This window comes from Camelus dromedarius, chromosome 12, assembly GCF_036321535.1.
Source record: "Camelus dromedarius isolate mCamDro1 chromosome 12, mCamDro1.pat, whole genome shotgun sequence".
In the NCBI taxonomy this organism is placed as follows: Eukaryota; Metazoa; Chordata; class Mammalia; order Artiodactyla; family Camelidae; genus Camelus; species Camelus dromedarius.
The window spans coordinates 29027274-29042349 of record NC_087447.1 but is presented as its reverse complement, the minus strand read 5'-3'; the positions used below and the strand labels follow the sequence as shown (position 1 = coordinate 29042349).

The following is a 15076-nucleotide window of genomic DNA, read 5'->3' as shown; positions in this document are numbered from 1 at the left end:
TGGTTTACTCATTATAATGTTTCTGTAAACATGGTCAAAAGGGATGTGATTTGTGGACTTAGGACAAGAGTTAAGACTGGCAGTTGTTGGTCTTGCTGGGAGAAGAGCCATGAGAAGAGTTAGCAGGTTTAAACCAAAGGGTTTCAGGACTTTGAATCAGATGGCGAGGATCAGATTCCCTCATATTTGAGACCTAACCATTTAGGCTGTGTGATGATTGGGGTGACAGATTTCCCAGTCCTAAATTTTATATTCTTCATGGAGAAAGTTAGCAACATATGTAAAAAGATAATTTAGAAAAAAATATAATTACCCAACTTCCTAAAGTCGTATTTTAAAAATCACCCTAATTTGGCCTATTTTTACGTGATTCTGAATCTATACAGAGTCTAGTATTCTTTTTTTTTGTTTTTTGATGAAGGACATGAGCAACTTGTGCCATCAGCTGTCTTGTCCAAGTCCTCTGGATATCCCAGGCCTAGTGGGGACAAAATCCTCAATGATACACACGTGACAGCAAGGGTTCAGCTTTAGACTGGTCTTGCCTACAGAATAACTTGAAGAACTCTGCAACTCTCAACCTTCTCAACTTCAGTTTACTACCTTCACTCTGTAGTTAACATTCATTTAACTGATGAAAACTTGCTGACTTCCTAATGCCTTGTGGGCTATGATCCAGGCATATGAGTAAAGCACATTTCAGCTCCCTAGCTTCTCAAATTCTGGACCTAAGATTTGTCTTTCAATCCATTGGGCCACTTGTGCATTAGTTAAAAGTAGGAAGTTATGCTTTGTTTGGTTTTGTTTTCCCTTGCCATAAGTTTGGTGTATAGAAAGATGACCATCAGCATGACCCTAGTGGTCAGATGGTAGTTGTGATGGGCAAGAAATTTGTTCCTAAAGCTGGAGGGGCAGCTAGCAGCTGGGGAGGGCCCACCGTGGTTGATCAATGCCTTAGCCATCTTTGTTTAGCAGTGCTTTACGGAAAGTAGTCAGAGAATGAAGCATCAGGGTAGAGATAGTGGTGGGTAGAAAATGAGACATACATCAGGACAACCATTTTTTCTAACTATGATTAGATAGACTTACAAAAAGATAGATCCAGGAGGGATCTTAAGAGATTATCTCATTGTCCTCACAACTCGTGGGGCCATCACTGCAGACCAGGAAAGTAGACTACACATCCTTTTTCTGAGGACCTTTCTAAGAATCCAGCAATTCTAGTGCTTGGAAGTTCCCACTTGTAACATATTTTTGTTCTTGTTGCAATTTATATCTTATTTCGTTTCATCCAACCTTAGTGAAGATGGAGAACAGCTGCTTACTAACCTTCTTGTGTTATTAAGTCACCACTCAGACTTTTCTCAAAGCGAGAAATCAGATCTCACAACCTTTCTTCATAAACTCCAACTTCCAATCCATTCATTAATCATGTCCCTTGGTCTACCCTGGACCTTCTCCAAGATCTCCATATTCTTCTGAAAATGTGGAGGCCCCGTATTAGACATGTCTGTGAAATTATCCAGGGCTCAGGAAACATGGGAGCCATGAATTATCTGAACACAGCTGTTGTGAAAAACTAAAGGGAAGATTCAATCAGATTGATAAATCCTTCCCTTGCAGCTTGGAGACAGATGTGGTTATTTCACAAAAAAGATGAGCCTTTACATCAAAGCTATGTATTCTATCCTTAGTTTTCAGATGAAGCATTTTTCAAAAGAAACAGATCTTGAATAGGACATTTTGTGTTTAGTTCTCGACAAAATCATATAAGAACAAGTGATTTTTCTGTTCTCCAATTAACATCCCAAGTTATGGGCCTTTAACTGTTAAATTAGGAGAGTGCTTTCATATTCTCAAGTGTTCATTTTGAAATAATTTTTCTCAGAAGGTAAGGTCTATGAAACACTACCCTACTTTTGAAGCTTGAAGTTTCTCCTAAATTGAACCATTTATTTTTGTTTTGTCTGTATACAAAACCTAATTAGAACAGGGTAAAACTAAGTTGAAGTTCACAAAAGAGGATCATGCTAACCTCCATGATTCCTAGAATCATGTTTCACCAATGATTTCGCTTGTCAGGTATATCTCCGTTAGGATCTTCCGATCCAACATGACTGAATATTTTGGCCCTTCCAAAATATTCCAAGACAGGATCCACACCGAATTAGAAAAATAGGGGGGGACAGTATAGCTCAGTAGTCATGCACAGGGTCCTGGGTTCAATCCCCAGTACCTCCATTATAAGTAAATAAATAAAAACCAGAATACCCCCCCAAAAAATATTAAAAGTAAAATGAAGAAAGTGAAGACTTTCTTTACTACCAAACTTTATGCCTCTCCCAAATACAGTAAAATCTTTAGCATTGAGAATCTTTTATCTCAGACACATTTTCTAGGAGGCTTTGGGAAGAATGAGCCAATGCTATCATATATTCTGGCCTTTTTAAGCAAAAAAAAAAAAAAAAAAAAAAAGGAAAAAGTTCCCAGGATAAATAACTGAAGTTAGCTTGCATTGCTTTGTCTATACTGAATGCTAACTTGAATTACCATTCTCACATAATAAACATATTTTTATGGTATTACAAGCAGATTGTGGATGTAGATCATCTTAGAACTACTTTGCAAGCCAAATTTCCATTGCCTTCCATTTTATCTGCACACAAAAACTAATTAAAGTGAGTAAAAATAAGTTGAATTCCATAAAAGAAAATCATGCTAACCGACATGATGCCAATTTATCTCAAAAAATATGTCGAAGTTTGACATATTCTTAACTATTTGCTTCACTAATTAACATTTTTTTCTAATTTTACTTTTTGTTTTTATGTTTTTGACAATTTGTATTATTATTTATCTATATGATTTTGCCGTCCATTCCTAGAAGAATTTATAAAGTGTCTAATTTACCCTTCAATTAATTAATAAGAGCACAACTTCAGAGCACTATGTAATAATAGAAGTTAACCACCAAAGCAAAATTATATGCATAGATGTCATATGAAGAACAAAAGAAACAGTCTTAAAGACTATGTCTTTGGAAAATAATGTGAGTTTAAAAATATGAAGTTTAAATTAGTAAACATTTTGTAATGTGTTTAAAACTAGAGATTTCAAGAAATTTTAGAATTTCCCCTTTACTTCTTGATTTTCGTTTTGAAAGAAATAAATCAATTTTTGTTTTGTTTTCCTAGGGCGAGAGGGTAGGAAGCTACGAGAATAAATAAATAAAGCTGTTGTCAAATTTCAGATAAAAACCTAGAACCAGGTGAAGTAACTGAAAACAGAGAGAATAATATAGGAATCAATGAAAACCTGAGGTTTCAATTGATCTTGTCTTTGAGTATCTCAATAATCGTAAAGAAACTATGGAATGTTGAAGAAGTTTAAAATACTGTAATTAGTTTTGTCCTACCAACTTGAGATTAATAACGTCTTATTGGAATGCTGTCAAGATTTTGTTAATTATGTTTATATTTTAGAAATTAGTCTAGCTTTTATGCAAAACACTTTATTTTGAAAATCAAGATAATTAAAATCTTGCACAAACTGTTCATTGTTTGCTTATATTTTAATTATTGGGAAATAGGAGAAATGTCATTGTCACATAATACGATTTTAAGGCCCTCAGTAGTCAAGAGAATTTGGGTCCTAGTTTAAACTGTATCCCTCTCTGGCCGTGTGACTCAGGTAAGTCGCTTCACTAGCCTAAGCCTGTTCACATCAATACCGTCAGTTTCATAGAAATGTTTGCTGGATAAGTTGAAAGATCTTGACTACTGGGCTCCTCAGTTGCCTGACCAATGAAATGAGGGCAGTGGGCTATAAGCCGTGGTTGTCAAGCCTGATGGCACAGACTTTAACTAAGAAGGACCAAATGATTCAGGTGATTTCAGTGTATTTGGGGAATCTGTGAACTAGGTCATCTTTATGGTACTTTTTTCTAAAGTTGGACTGCTTTCAGGAACTGCGTGATCATTTGTTAAACTAAAACTTGGAACTCATGTAATTATTTCCCCTTAAATTAGAGCCTTGAGTCAAGGTAAGCTTTCATACTCTTCTACATTTTCTATTACACAGACATCTGTGACAGGGCTTTAGGCAGACTTCTTCATACACCAAAATGTCCTTGAAGATCATCCTTTCCTGCTGGGCTGGATTCTGAGCTCTGGGGACATAACAAATGCACTGTGAGTTCAGGCCATCCTTCCTCTTGTAGCTCAGAATGGAGGCAGGATGAGGTCTCCCCATAGGCTTCCACATCTTTAACTCCTTAAATGACTTTGGCAGCTCTGCAAAGACCACTGACTTGTACTATCTTAGGTTTACCAGTATGCATCCAATCTCTCATTGAAAACCACATCTTTCTAAGAGTTGCTTTCCAGGAGGAAGATGGATGAAATTTATTAGGAAGATGCCCAAGTAGATGTACAATCCCTTACCTAGACTGTCCCCCTGGTTTAGTTTCTAGAGCTGGTATTCTGAGTTCTGAGTTGGTGTAAAGATGCAAAGGACCCAGACACCAATACTTGGCATTCTCCCAAATGAGATGCTCTTTCCAGAGGAGTTCCAAGTTTGGAGCAGGGCTTTGGGAAGAAGAATGTTAAATTGCACAAGGAAAGCCAATAAACATTTTAGTCCCCAGCAGGGACTGTAAGCCTTGTAATTATGTTTAGGATTGTGCTTGTCCATCCTCTTCTTCTCCATATCTGTAAACAACATGTTAGCTTTGGGGGTTTGTCATCCACTGTGTTTTTGGAAGGGGCGTTCCTCATCACAGCGTCTGCAGTGCTGTAGCCAGTAACAGTTTGAAAAGGCAAATTTATGAAAAGGCTTCTAAACACACCAAATCCTAATCTAAACAATTTATAACGTTTCTTACTCAATAACTCTCAGAAGTCAACTAACTTGGAACTGCCCTAAACAAGTTAAGAAGGGAGTTAGACATTATCCATGGGGTTAATAAACTCAAGTAAGTGGAAGGAAGAATGTGCAGGTGAAGAGTTCCAGATACTCATCTTTCTCCTTAGTGACTTCATACTTATTTCTGGACAATTCTGTCTCTCACTAGTGTTTTAAACAGGACAGCAATCATCATAATAGCAGCTAAGATTACATAGGGACTTACAGAATAGTTTGCCAATGGAAAGAACGGTCTTGGAATTAGACAGACCTGGGTTTGGGTTGAGTATTGCCACTTACCGGCTTTGCTACTTTGGGAGACTTAATTAATTAACCGATGCCTCAGTTTCCTTATCTTTAAAATAGGAATATTAATAATCTCTGCCTAGAAAGGTCGTTGTGAGGATTCAACTAACTATGGAAATGTAGACTGCTCGCCACAGTGAACTCAGTATTATTAAGTTAGATTTGATTCTACCAAAACGCTTTTAAGTAGTATCACTCTCTCCAGTCTGTGATTGTGAAAATGGGGCTTCCAAAAGGATAGGTGAAAACTAGTCATTTGAAAGTCCTCCATTAGTTAGCAAAGATTCAATATAATTATAAAGCAGCATTTGTGTAATAGCCTATAATGAAAAAGAATATGAAAAGGAATAGCATATATACATATAACTGATTCACTATGCTGTACACCAGAAACTAACACAACATTGTAAACCAACTATACTTCTTTTTTTTTTAAGTCTCTAAAATAAATAAATGAATAAAGCAGCATTTGGGGCCACTGATTTTGAGGTTCTCAGCCATTCAAAAGGTTGTGTTGAAGATCTCTTAATAAAATGGATATGCAAAACTGAAAATGAGAGACCCAAATCAAATCTGAGTGGTAGCCATCAGACAGGGAGGTGTGATTTTATAATGGACTTTCTAACCAGAAAACATTAGGTTTGAATTTTAGCTTTTCTATCTAAGATTCGCTGTATAATTTTGGGTAAATTACTTAAACGCTCTGAGCTCCAGTTTCCTTATTTATACAATTAGAATATAAACTATCTCAGAAAGTAGCTTTGAGGGTTAAATAATCTATGTCAAATGCAAAGCAAAAAACCTAGTACATGCAAAGTGAATGTTATCCCATCCCATCATAATTTGTGTAAACTTTCCCATAGTCTAGCAATGAGAAAAATGAAGTCTTTATAACCTATTGAGGCTAGTGAAGTCAGTCACACCAGGTTATCTGGGACAATGCTCGCTGGGTTAATGAGCATAGTCTAAACTTTTTCTCTTTCTCAACGGAGCGATGGATTTCTTGGGCAGTGGGGTAGTGCTGGTAGTACTAAGGATAAACTTCAGATAATAGCAAGCTCAGTCAACAGAAAGATGTCTGCTACAACCTAGCCGTCTCGTCAGTCAGTTCTTTCTCTACTTGGCAACTCATCTAACGGCAAAAGTGAATTTCAAATGTTTTCTCCAAATGCCGGTTTCCTTTTGCCCGAAGGGAAAACTCAGTGGCGAATACCGAAAGGCAGGAAGAGAATAAATTAACATTTCTGAATCTGTGCTACGTTAGTAAGTGCCCCCTTCCCCAAGTGTTCTGTTGTCAGATACGCTTGGGAAATGCTGCACCGCAGTATATGCAGACTTTGTGACTAACAGGAGTCACAGTCACCTTCATATCACATGTCAATGGTGACAGATATCTCAGAATACATTGGTGCTTATCACTGCTACAGAATTACAGTATTCACCTTGCTGCTTGAGTTTATTTAGTGCATTAAGAAAGCACAGAAACAGACTCACAGACATAGAATACAAACTTGTGGTTGCCCAGGGGGCATAGGGTGGGAAGGGATAGACAGGATTTCAAAATTGTAGAATAGATAAGCACGATTATACTGTATAGCACAGGAAAATATACACAAGATCTTATGGTAGCTCACAGAGAAATAAATGTGACAATGAATATATATATGTTCATGTATAACTGAAAAATTGTGCTCTACACTGGAATTTGACACAATATTGTAAAATGATTATAAATCAATAAAAAATGTTAAAAAAAAAAAAAAAAAGAATGATAGATGTCATCCTGAGTGCATCAGAAGTTATTTTAAATACGGCATCTTCATAAAAGTCAATAGCTGCCTCATCAAAGGGCAATCATGTCCAGTGTGGGTGGCTGTGCCAATTGTTTTTGAACTACTGCAGCAATCTAGCCAATCCCAGGGATTGGCTTGCAGTTTTTCTACACCCACATTTTTCTTAATTATCTGCACCAGGCTGAGTTAGCTAAGGACAGATCTATAGCATTTCCTGGATGTCACAATGCCCACACACCTTCTTCAATCTTTGGGTTACCAGCTCCCTTTTATATTTCTCCTGGTTGGTCCATCTAATTATCTATTATCATGTGTATATAATGCATCATTCATGAGGCCCCAACAATTTCAGGGTGTAGTATCTTTGATTTTTAAAAGGAAATGACCTGAAAAATGAAAACTTCTCCTTGCACAAAGTAAAATAAGCATTTAATTTGATAATGAGTCTCTCATCATCCCATCCCTTTAAAAAATAATCTGCAGAAGTTTAAGATCATTGTCCAAACGAAAACTTCCCAAGTCATCATTTCTCAGAAAACTAGAGGTTCAACATGTAGAGTCTTTCTATGCTGGGTTGCTTTGATTTTTCATAATGTGCTTCTTAACAAACAAGTTAAGCACCAGTGGCACCCAAAGCTGTAAATCACCAAAAGTTAGGATGACTGAGGCCCTCCTATCATCCAAAAAATAACTTATCCATCGTATCACTCAATCTTGGAGATAAGTAGAATTTAGAATTTATCCTGAGAACATCACCCTTGTTTTATGTGTGAGGAAATAGGGGTCCAGAGGGACTAACTGATTTTTCAGCTACTAGCAATGAGTCGGGAGCCAAGCTTGAACTCAGGCTTTAAGTCTGGTTCACTGTGTCCTCTTGATAAAGGCAAGAGTCCAGAAGTCTGTCTTATTCTAGCGAAAAGAGCAGATTAAAGGACCATTTATGTCTCTAAGCGCCACCAAGATAGGTACCTCGGTCTTATTCATTGCTGAATCTCCAGCATTCTGCACAGTTCCTGACACATAGTAGGTTGTCAATTAGTGTCTATAGAATAAGATTATGAATATTAGAGTATCTATAGAAAGTATACCTCTTAGGCAAGTGGGAAATGGCCTGTCAACCTCATGACCACCGTAAATATCAGAATATCTACCAAGAAAAACAAGACCTCAGGCATCCAAGACTGGGAGGAAATTCCAGAGAGTTTTCATCAGATATGAATCAGATATGGCTAAGTGGCCTCAGATAAGCTCCCCAGGCCCCAAATTCTTTGGCTCACAAGTAAAAGTAAAGTGCTTCTTGCCTTTGGCTCTTCCTATCCTCTGTGTTGGTTTTGGAGAGGAATTAGTGACTATGCCTTAGATGGTGTACCAGCTTTAGGAAGACCCTTGCCTTCTTTGAGCCTCCAGTTGTGGGCGAGTGAAAAATGGCTCAGGAAGAGAAGGTCATAGGCTGGTCAAAACTTCTCATTAGGCTTACAGAACTCTGGAAACTCTTTGTAAATAACTTTTTATTCTTTTAGAGTATAGAAATCGAAACAGGAGGAAATAATGCCATCAATCCCCTCAGATGCTTGCATGGGGTTTGAGTTGGCATGATCTGGAGAGCTGTGAGTACAGTCCTGGAAATTCGAAGAACTAGATTGAGACTGTCTTCACCTCTTATTGGCAATATGATCTCTGGAAATTCTGAATCTGAGTTTCCTCATCTGTAAAAGGTGATTGATGGTTCCTACCCTACACACTGAAGAGATCAGATAAAGAAACCAGCGAAGAGCTTTCACAGCACTACGTGCATATAAAATAAAATTACTAGGAAATGCACACATAAAGTCTGCATTGTGGCAGAATTCTTTAGAGAACTCCTTTACAATGTTAGCAAAGGGGGAAAAGGTCCATCTGAACTTTAAAAAACTCAGAATGAACACTCCAAAAATTGCCAGAGGAGAATGGAGGCAAGGATAAAGAATTTAACATTTTGATCTTTGCACCATGGTGTTTTGGGGTATTAGTTCTTAGGGAACATGTTTATCTCTCTCAAGTCACACTTGTTAAAGGAATAGCTTTAATTTCCAAAGTAAAAGAAGAAAGATTTCATATTTTTGAAATTATGGTCACTCTTCTGCCAAAGAGGAGAGAACATTTCTTTTTATTGTTTAAGAATTTAATCTTTCTCTCTCTTAAAGGTAACCACCCCCCTCATTTCCATAGGATTCAATAAGGGTAAGCTCTCACTAAATGCTAATGTTTATTTTTATTTATTAAATATCACACACTGTTCTTTACATGGATTATGACATGTAAATTTAAAGAGACTCACTGCTTGTTAAATCCACTAGAAAAACACAGAGACAAACATGCCCGTGTACACACACACACACACACACACACACACACACACACACACACACAGCAGTAGCAAACCAGCAGAGAAAGATACCAGCCAAAGAAAGATAATTTGAGATGCTTCTGAGGTAGCAGTTGTAAAATTAAAATAGGCAACTCATTAAATTATCCATAGAGTGAAAAGAAAGCTACAAAAATAGATATTTTTCTGGCAAGTCAGTGCTTTTCAGAACAAATTTAGTTTTAAGCAGAATTTTAAAATCAGATTATATCAGATCATATTCATTAGAATCGTGTAAATGGTTAGTTTTTTTTTTTTTTCCTAATTAAAGGCAAAGATTAGCTTTACTGGGCTTTGGTAGGAGTATATTTAATAAAAAAAAAATGTTCATTTAGACATCATCTTAACCAACAGTTGGTAAGCAGTTTAATCAAGTGAACATCATTTGAGCAAGTTGGCCCTCATCTCCAAATCACAGAATTAAAAAGAAAAACCCTTTGTAACTCATGCCTCAATGCTGATTTTTCCTCATTTCTATTTGTTGGTTTTTGTGGCTGATTATCTATTTCATGGTCATCCAGGCCCTTGCCTCTCACACTGCCTGGTTTTGGAATGCTGTTTCTTACTAAGCTTCCCCTAGAGGACAGGCCAGGAAAAGGAAAGAAACTAAATTCACTAGCTTCTCCTCTTATTAAGAATATAAATTACAGATTCGATTGGGAAAGTATCTGGCAAATGAACAAAGAGGCTTATGTATTTTGAATTTCGATCTTTTAAAGGTATTCTTTCCAACTTATACTGATAGGCAATTGATAATATTTTTTAAGCAAGCAAAAAACTTGCTTTAAATATCCCATTTACTGCCTTGACCATACGAATTAGATGATAATTAAACATAACTAACACTCTGGTTCAGTTAAATGAAAATGCTGTATGCAAAGAGAATGACATGGTGATACCTCCCTCTTATGGAGTGTCTGCTTCCCAGTTTGCAAAGCTCTTTCAGATATTGTCTTCTATCCTCCAAAAATTGCTGTGTTGTAGGTCTTACTATCAATGACACTGAAAAAGCTACAGGCAAAATGAATATATTTTCATCTGAATCAATACTGATATATTCCATTGGGGGAGCTAGACCAAGCTAACATCTCACACAGACATATTAATATGCAAGACCAAGGGTACAAAAGTAGGCTAGATTACTGTACAGTTTTTAAGGTTAAAAATATCCCTCTCCTCTTTCTTCCCCTCTCCTCTTTAACACCTTCTAATCTTCCGTCTGGTTTCACATTGGACAGTTGAAATTTCTTGCCTTCCTGTTGAAGAGCTCTATGTAAACACACATAAACAGTGAATATCAGGTGCACCATTCTTAAAGTGATACTCATTTTCACGACACTTTAGGCGAAATCATTTCATCTCACAAGTCGAGGATGTGATGTGCGCGCGGGTGAGAGAGGATGACGTGACACTTTTGAGGTTTGTTTAAGTTGTTAAAGATCTCGAGGTTACAAGAATTAGTTAAGCATTTTCCCTGCTTGTCTCCCAAAGACGCGAAATCTACAATTTTCTCCGTTCGACTGTCAGATAAATTGGCAAGTTGACTAAAAGGATAATATTCCCTTAACGATGCAGTCATTTGAAGCCCTAGCAACTGTATCAGGCAGCAGCGGGTATTCGCTAGCAAGGCGTCTCGAGGAGAGAGGGAACTTAGCGTTTCAGAGTGACAGATTTTTTTCTCATCCATCAAGCCGCCTCAAAATGTCACAATATTTACACCTCTTCCCTGGTGAATTAGAATCCAGAGACACGCAGACAAGGGGGGAAAAATCAGACCGGTTGCCGCTTGATTGGGGGAAAAGCAAGCGTTGCAGCTTTAAATTCTGCCCCTCCATTCCCCGTTCCCCCCCCCCCCCTCGGGATTTTGCAATAAATCTCCCAGTTCTGCGTTCAGCCCTGCAGATCCGTATTTAAAACAGCACCATCTGGGAAGGGTGGGTGGCGATGGTGATGCGGACTCCTTGGAGTTCCTTTGCAGCACGCTTGGAATTGCATCAGACTGATCAGAAATCCCCCCGCCCCCAAGCCCAACCCCTCCCGCCTTGCTCCCCTCCCAGGCCCTCCCCTCCCCTCCCTTCGCGTAGATCTGACTGAGAAAATGACTGGATCTCGGAACAATCTGCCCCATTCGCTGCAGGCTTGCTCCGTAAACCCTGCCCAACGAACGCTCCCTTTGTGTGCGGAGCAGCCTATCACCGTCATCTGATCCGTGCCTGTTTTTTTTTTTTTTTTTTCCTTTTTCTAAATCTCCACAATATCCTCGCGTTGCCTACGAATCCATCCTTTCCACCTGAGCAGAGTTGGGGTTCTTTCTTTTTTCGTTCACTAGAACAGTCCAGACTTGAGTTTCGGAAATAGGTTTTCCCCTACGCTCCACTCACCCTCAGCCCAAGCCTCGCCTCTTAATTAAGGACTGATCCAGGAAGGAGGAGTCCAGAACGCCCAAGCCCTGGGGCGAAGGCTGCCACCAGGCTCGGCCCAGCGGCCGGAACAAAGGGCCCGGGAAGGGGGTGGGTTGAGAGTTGTAGGAGAGGGGAAAGGGCAGTGGCCCCCGTGCAGAGGCACGCAAGTCCCCGGGCTCCCAGAGGAGAGGCAGGACAACGCTGCCGCGCGCTCCGGCGGCTCGCAGTCCCCCTGGGGCGGAGGCGGGGAGGTGGAACGGAAGGCTGGGAGGCTCTGAGCAGCTACGATCACCCCCACCCCCGGCCCACCCGGGCGGCGGCGGCTGCCCCACGACGAGCCGGTAGCCTTCCACCCGCGCCTCCGGGAGCAACCTCGCGTTGGCTGGGCGGTCTGCGCGCCCAGCTGATTGGTGGCTCTGTCCAGCAGCGGCGCGGAGCTACGAGTGTTCTCCACCGCCTCCAGCCGCCAAGGTCCCCTCCCGCGGCCCGGTCCCTGGCTCTTTGGCCCGGAAAGGACCTTCTCCTCCCAAGCAGAGGCCCCCTTTTCCTTAGTTACCCCGACTGACTCGGACCTGGGCTCAATGAGACATCCCGCCCGGCGGGGGAGCGGAGCGCGGTCTCGGCGACTCCCCTTCCCTTGAGAAAGCGAGAGCCCTCTAAGCCAGCGCCCGAAACTCGTGGGGAGGGAGGAAAGAAGGAAAAAAAAAAAAAAAAAAAAAAAAAAAAAAACCACCCAGAAAGAAACATCCAGCCAGGCGCAAGGGAGACGGAGGGGAAGAGATAGAATAAGGAAGGGATGGAGGCAGAAGGAGGGGGCGGGGTGGAAGGAGGGGGGGGCGGGAAGGAGGGAGGGAGGGGGAGAGGGAGGGAGGGGGAGAGGGAGGGAGGGAGGGAGGGATACAGCGAGAATGAATCCTTCTCCCTAGAAGAGCTGAAATTACCTTGATTCATTTTGTGTTGGAGGTTTAGCGTTAGCTCTTACCCTCTCTCCAACCTCCACCACCCCTTTCCTTCCCGCATACCACCTCCACTGCCTTATTCTAAACGGTACAAAGTCAAAATTTAGAAAATCGAACGTTGTATAAAAGCTTCATAATTAGTAGTGAATCTACTGTACACACACACATGCACACACACACACACACACACACACACACACACACACACCGGCAAAGAGAACGGAAAAGAGGGAGGTGAAGGGAAGAAAAAGAGAGAGAAATCTTACATTTGAATCAGACATTTGCAGGTCCAAGTTAACTAAACTCATTATATCCGCATGAAAACTGAGCTTCCCCACCCCCCTTTTTGCTTTACCCCAAGGCTCTCACCTAGGGCAATTCAAACTGAGCAAATATCAAGAAACAACCCCCCTCTCACACTCTCCTACCACTTCCTCCCCTCCACCGCGTGTCCTCTCAGGAAGATCCAACATCAAAATAGCTCAAAAATTGGGGTTGCAGGGGGTCCCCGCCCCGGTGCTTACCTTCTTTGCGGCTTACACCACCCCGGTGGCTAGATCCTGGAGATAAACACTTGCATTTCCCAAAGTTAACCCAGTATACCAACCCGGAGCTTGCCAAGAGTCTATTCCAGCCTACACCGCTAGGAAGCCAACTTCAGCGAGCTCAATGAGGGGACCAAACTGGGGCTCGCTTTCCAAACGCTCCGCTCCAAAATCTGACTCTCTCTCCAGCCCCGATCTCAGTGTGAGCCGAACCTCCGAAAAGACGCTTCTTAAGGGCGACACAGGGCTGGCTTACTGCGGGGCCGAGACGGCTACCTAGGGTACCACCACCTCGGACAAATCCGTTGGCTCTGTCCAAGGTGCTGAATGGGCTCGTATCTCCCGGATTACACACCCGGCGCAGCGGGAGGAAAAGGCTAAAAAATCTCTAATTAAGTGATACTTGATATTGCTCTAGACGGTTTCTTCCACTTCCTTACGTTTTGTCACGTGCGGGTGGCTTTGCCAAAGCCATTCTGTTAATAGTTGATCACATGTTGATGAGACCCTTTTCTTCTATGAGAGGCTTACCCATTTCATCACCGGTGATATGCCCTTCTGACTTATTTCTCTCCTACCAACCCCACCCCCATCTGCACCCAAACTCCCAGTCTCTACCCCATCCTTACCCCCACTCCACCCCTAATCCCAATCTGTAATAGCATCACTGTTTTTAGATGGAAATTAACCTCCTTGCAAATGTCAATTACATGCCCACATATAAATCATAGAATATGCTCATACACCACACACATAGAGGCAAAGAATGGAATGCAAGAAGGCTGGGAGAGAAGCATCAGCCTTGAACAGCCAATATAACACACACACACACACACATACACACCCCTTCCAGCTCCAAGTTTGTTCCACGCAGTTCCACATTGCTGTGTTAAATCTCAAATGATTCCAATTAAAGTTGCACTATGTAAAAACCCGATTCTCCTGGCCTGAGTAGCTGCTGTTCTTTGGCTTGTGAAGTGCTAGGAAGAGCTGTGATATGCCCGTTGTTAAGCAACATGTCAAGATTTTTCAATTATAATGCAGGGTTTATTGCTACTCACCATTGTGCCTTTGCTGTCCTGGAGACTCAAGTGTCTTAAAATCCCGTCTCCCCAACAGATGCTGGAAGGTAATGTGTCTTGTTTGAAGTCATCATGTGAGAAGTTCGGCTTTGCTCAGTGGATCGCCCACCACTTGGTGTGACTTATGAATCTAATAACCCTTTGCAATATCCGCAAGCTTAAACTCTCAACCACCTTGGCGACTACAGAAGACAAAGCCACTGGCATCGATGTTGAAAAACCTATAGATTTATGCAAACGCCTTCATTCCGAGAGACACGTTTCCTTTTGAGTTCTTACGTGATTCTAATGAATGAGCGAGGTTACCAATGACTGCCCAAGTGCCCCGCTATATAGCGGGTGGTTCCTGGGACTGCCTCCCACCCGCCGGTCACTGGGTCCTGGCACAGAAAGTTCCCGGGGAAAGTGAGGAGTTTCAGGGTACCCTCATAAAAATAACCCAGCCTGCACACCGCCCCCTTGTCCACTGCTCAGGTCACACCTGGGGCTCTGGCAAAGCTGAGCTCGACTCGGGAGAGTTCCCTGTCGCCAGGTAAGAAAACCTTCGGCTGGTCAGTCTAGGGCGGGAAGACCGCTGGGGAACTTGTTGCTTATCAGCGCCAGCAGACTACCGCTTTAATAATAACACCAAAAGCGCGGGGGGAAGGGGCGGGGGGCGGCAACGACGACTATCCATGCTGTTT

The 15076-nt window shown here is 41.4% G+C and overlaps 1 protein-coding gene across 3 annotated transcripts in view; it reads right to left on the bottom strand.

Moving 5' to 3' along the window:
• The window catches only part of BDNF (brain derived neurotrophic factor), a 50861-nt gene extending 36365 nt beyond the window's left edge, over nt 1–14496 (bottom strand). The window contains exon 1 of one of the 3 annotated variants that reach the window (XM_064492487.1): nt 14373–14496. In XM_064492487.1, the coding sequence (XP_064348557.1) occupies nt 14373–14375 (3 nt within the window). In that variant the 5' untranslated portion in view covers nt 14376–14496. Of the gene's footprint in view, nt 1–13290; nt 13339–13373; nt 13620–14372 lie in introns of those variants that run through there. The other 2 variants (XM_064492490.1, XM_064492489.1) reach the window with 2 other exon arrangements.
• Nucleotides 14497–15076: the final 580 nt, after the last annotated feature.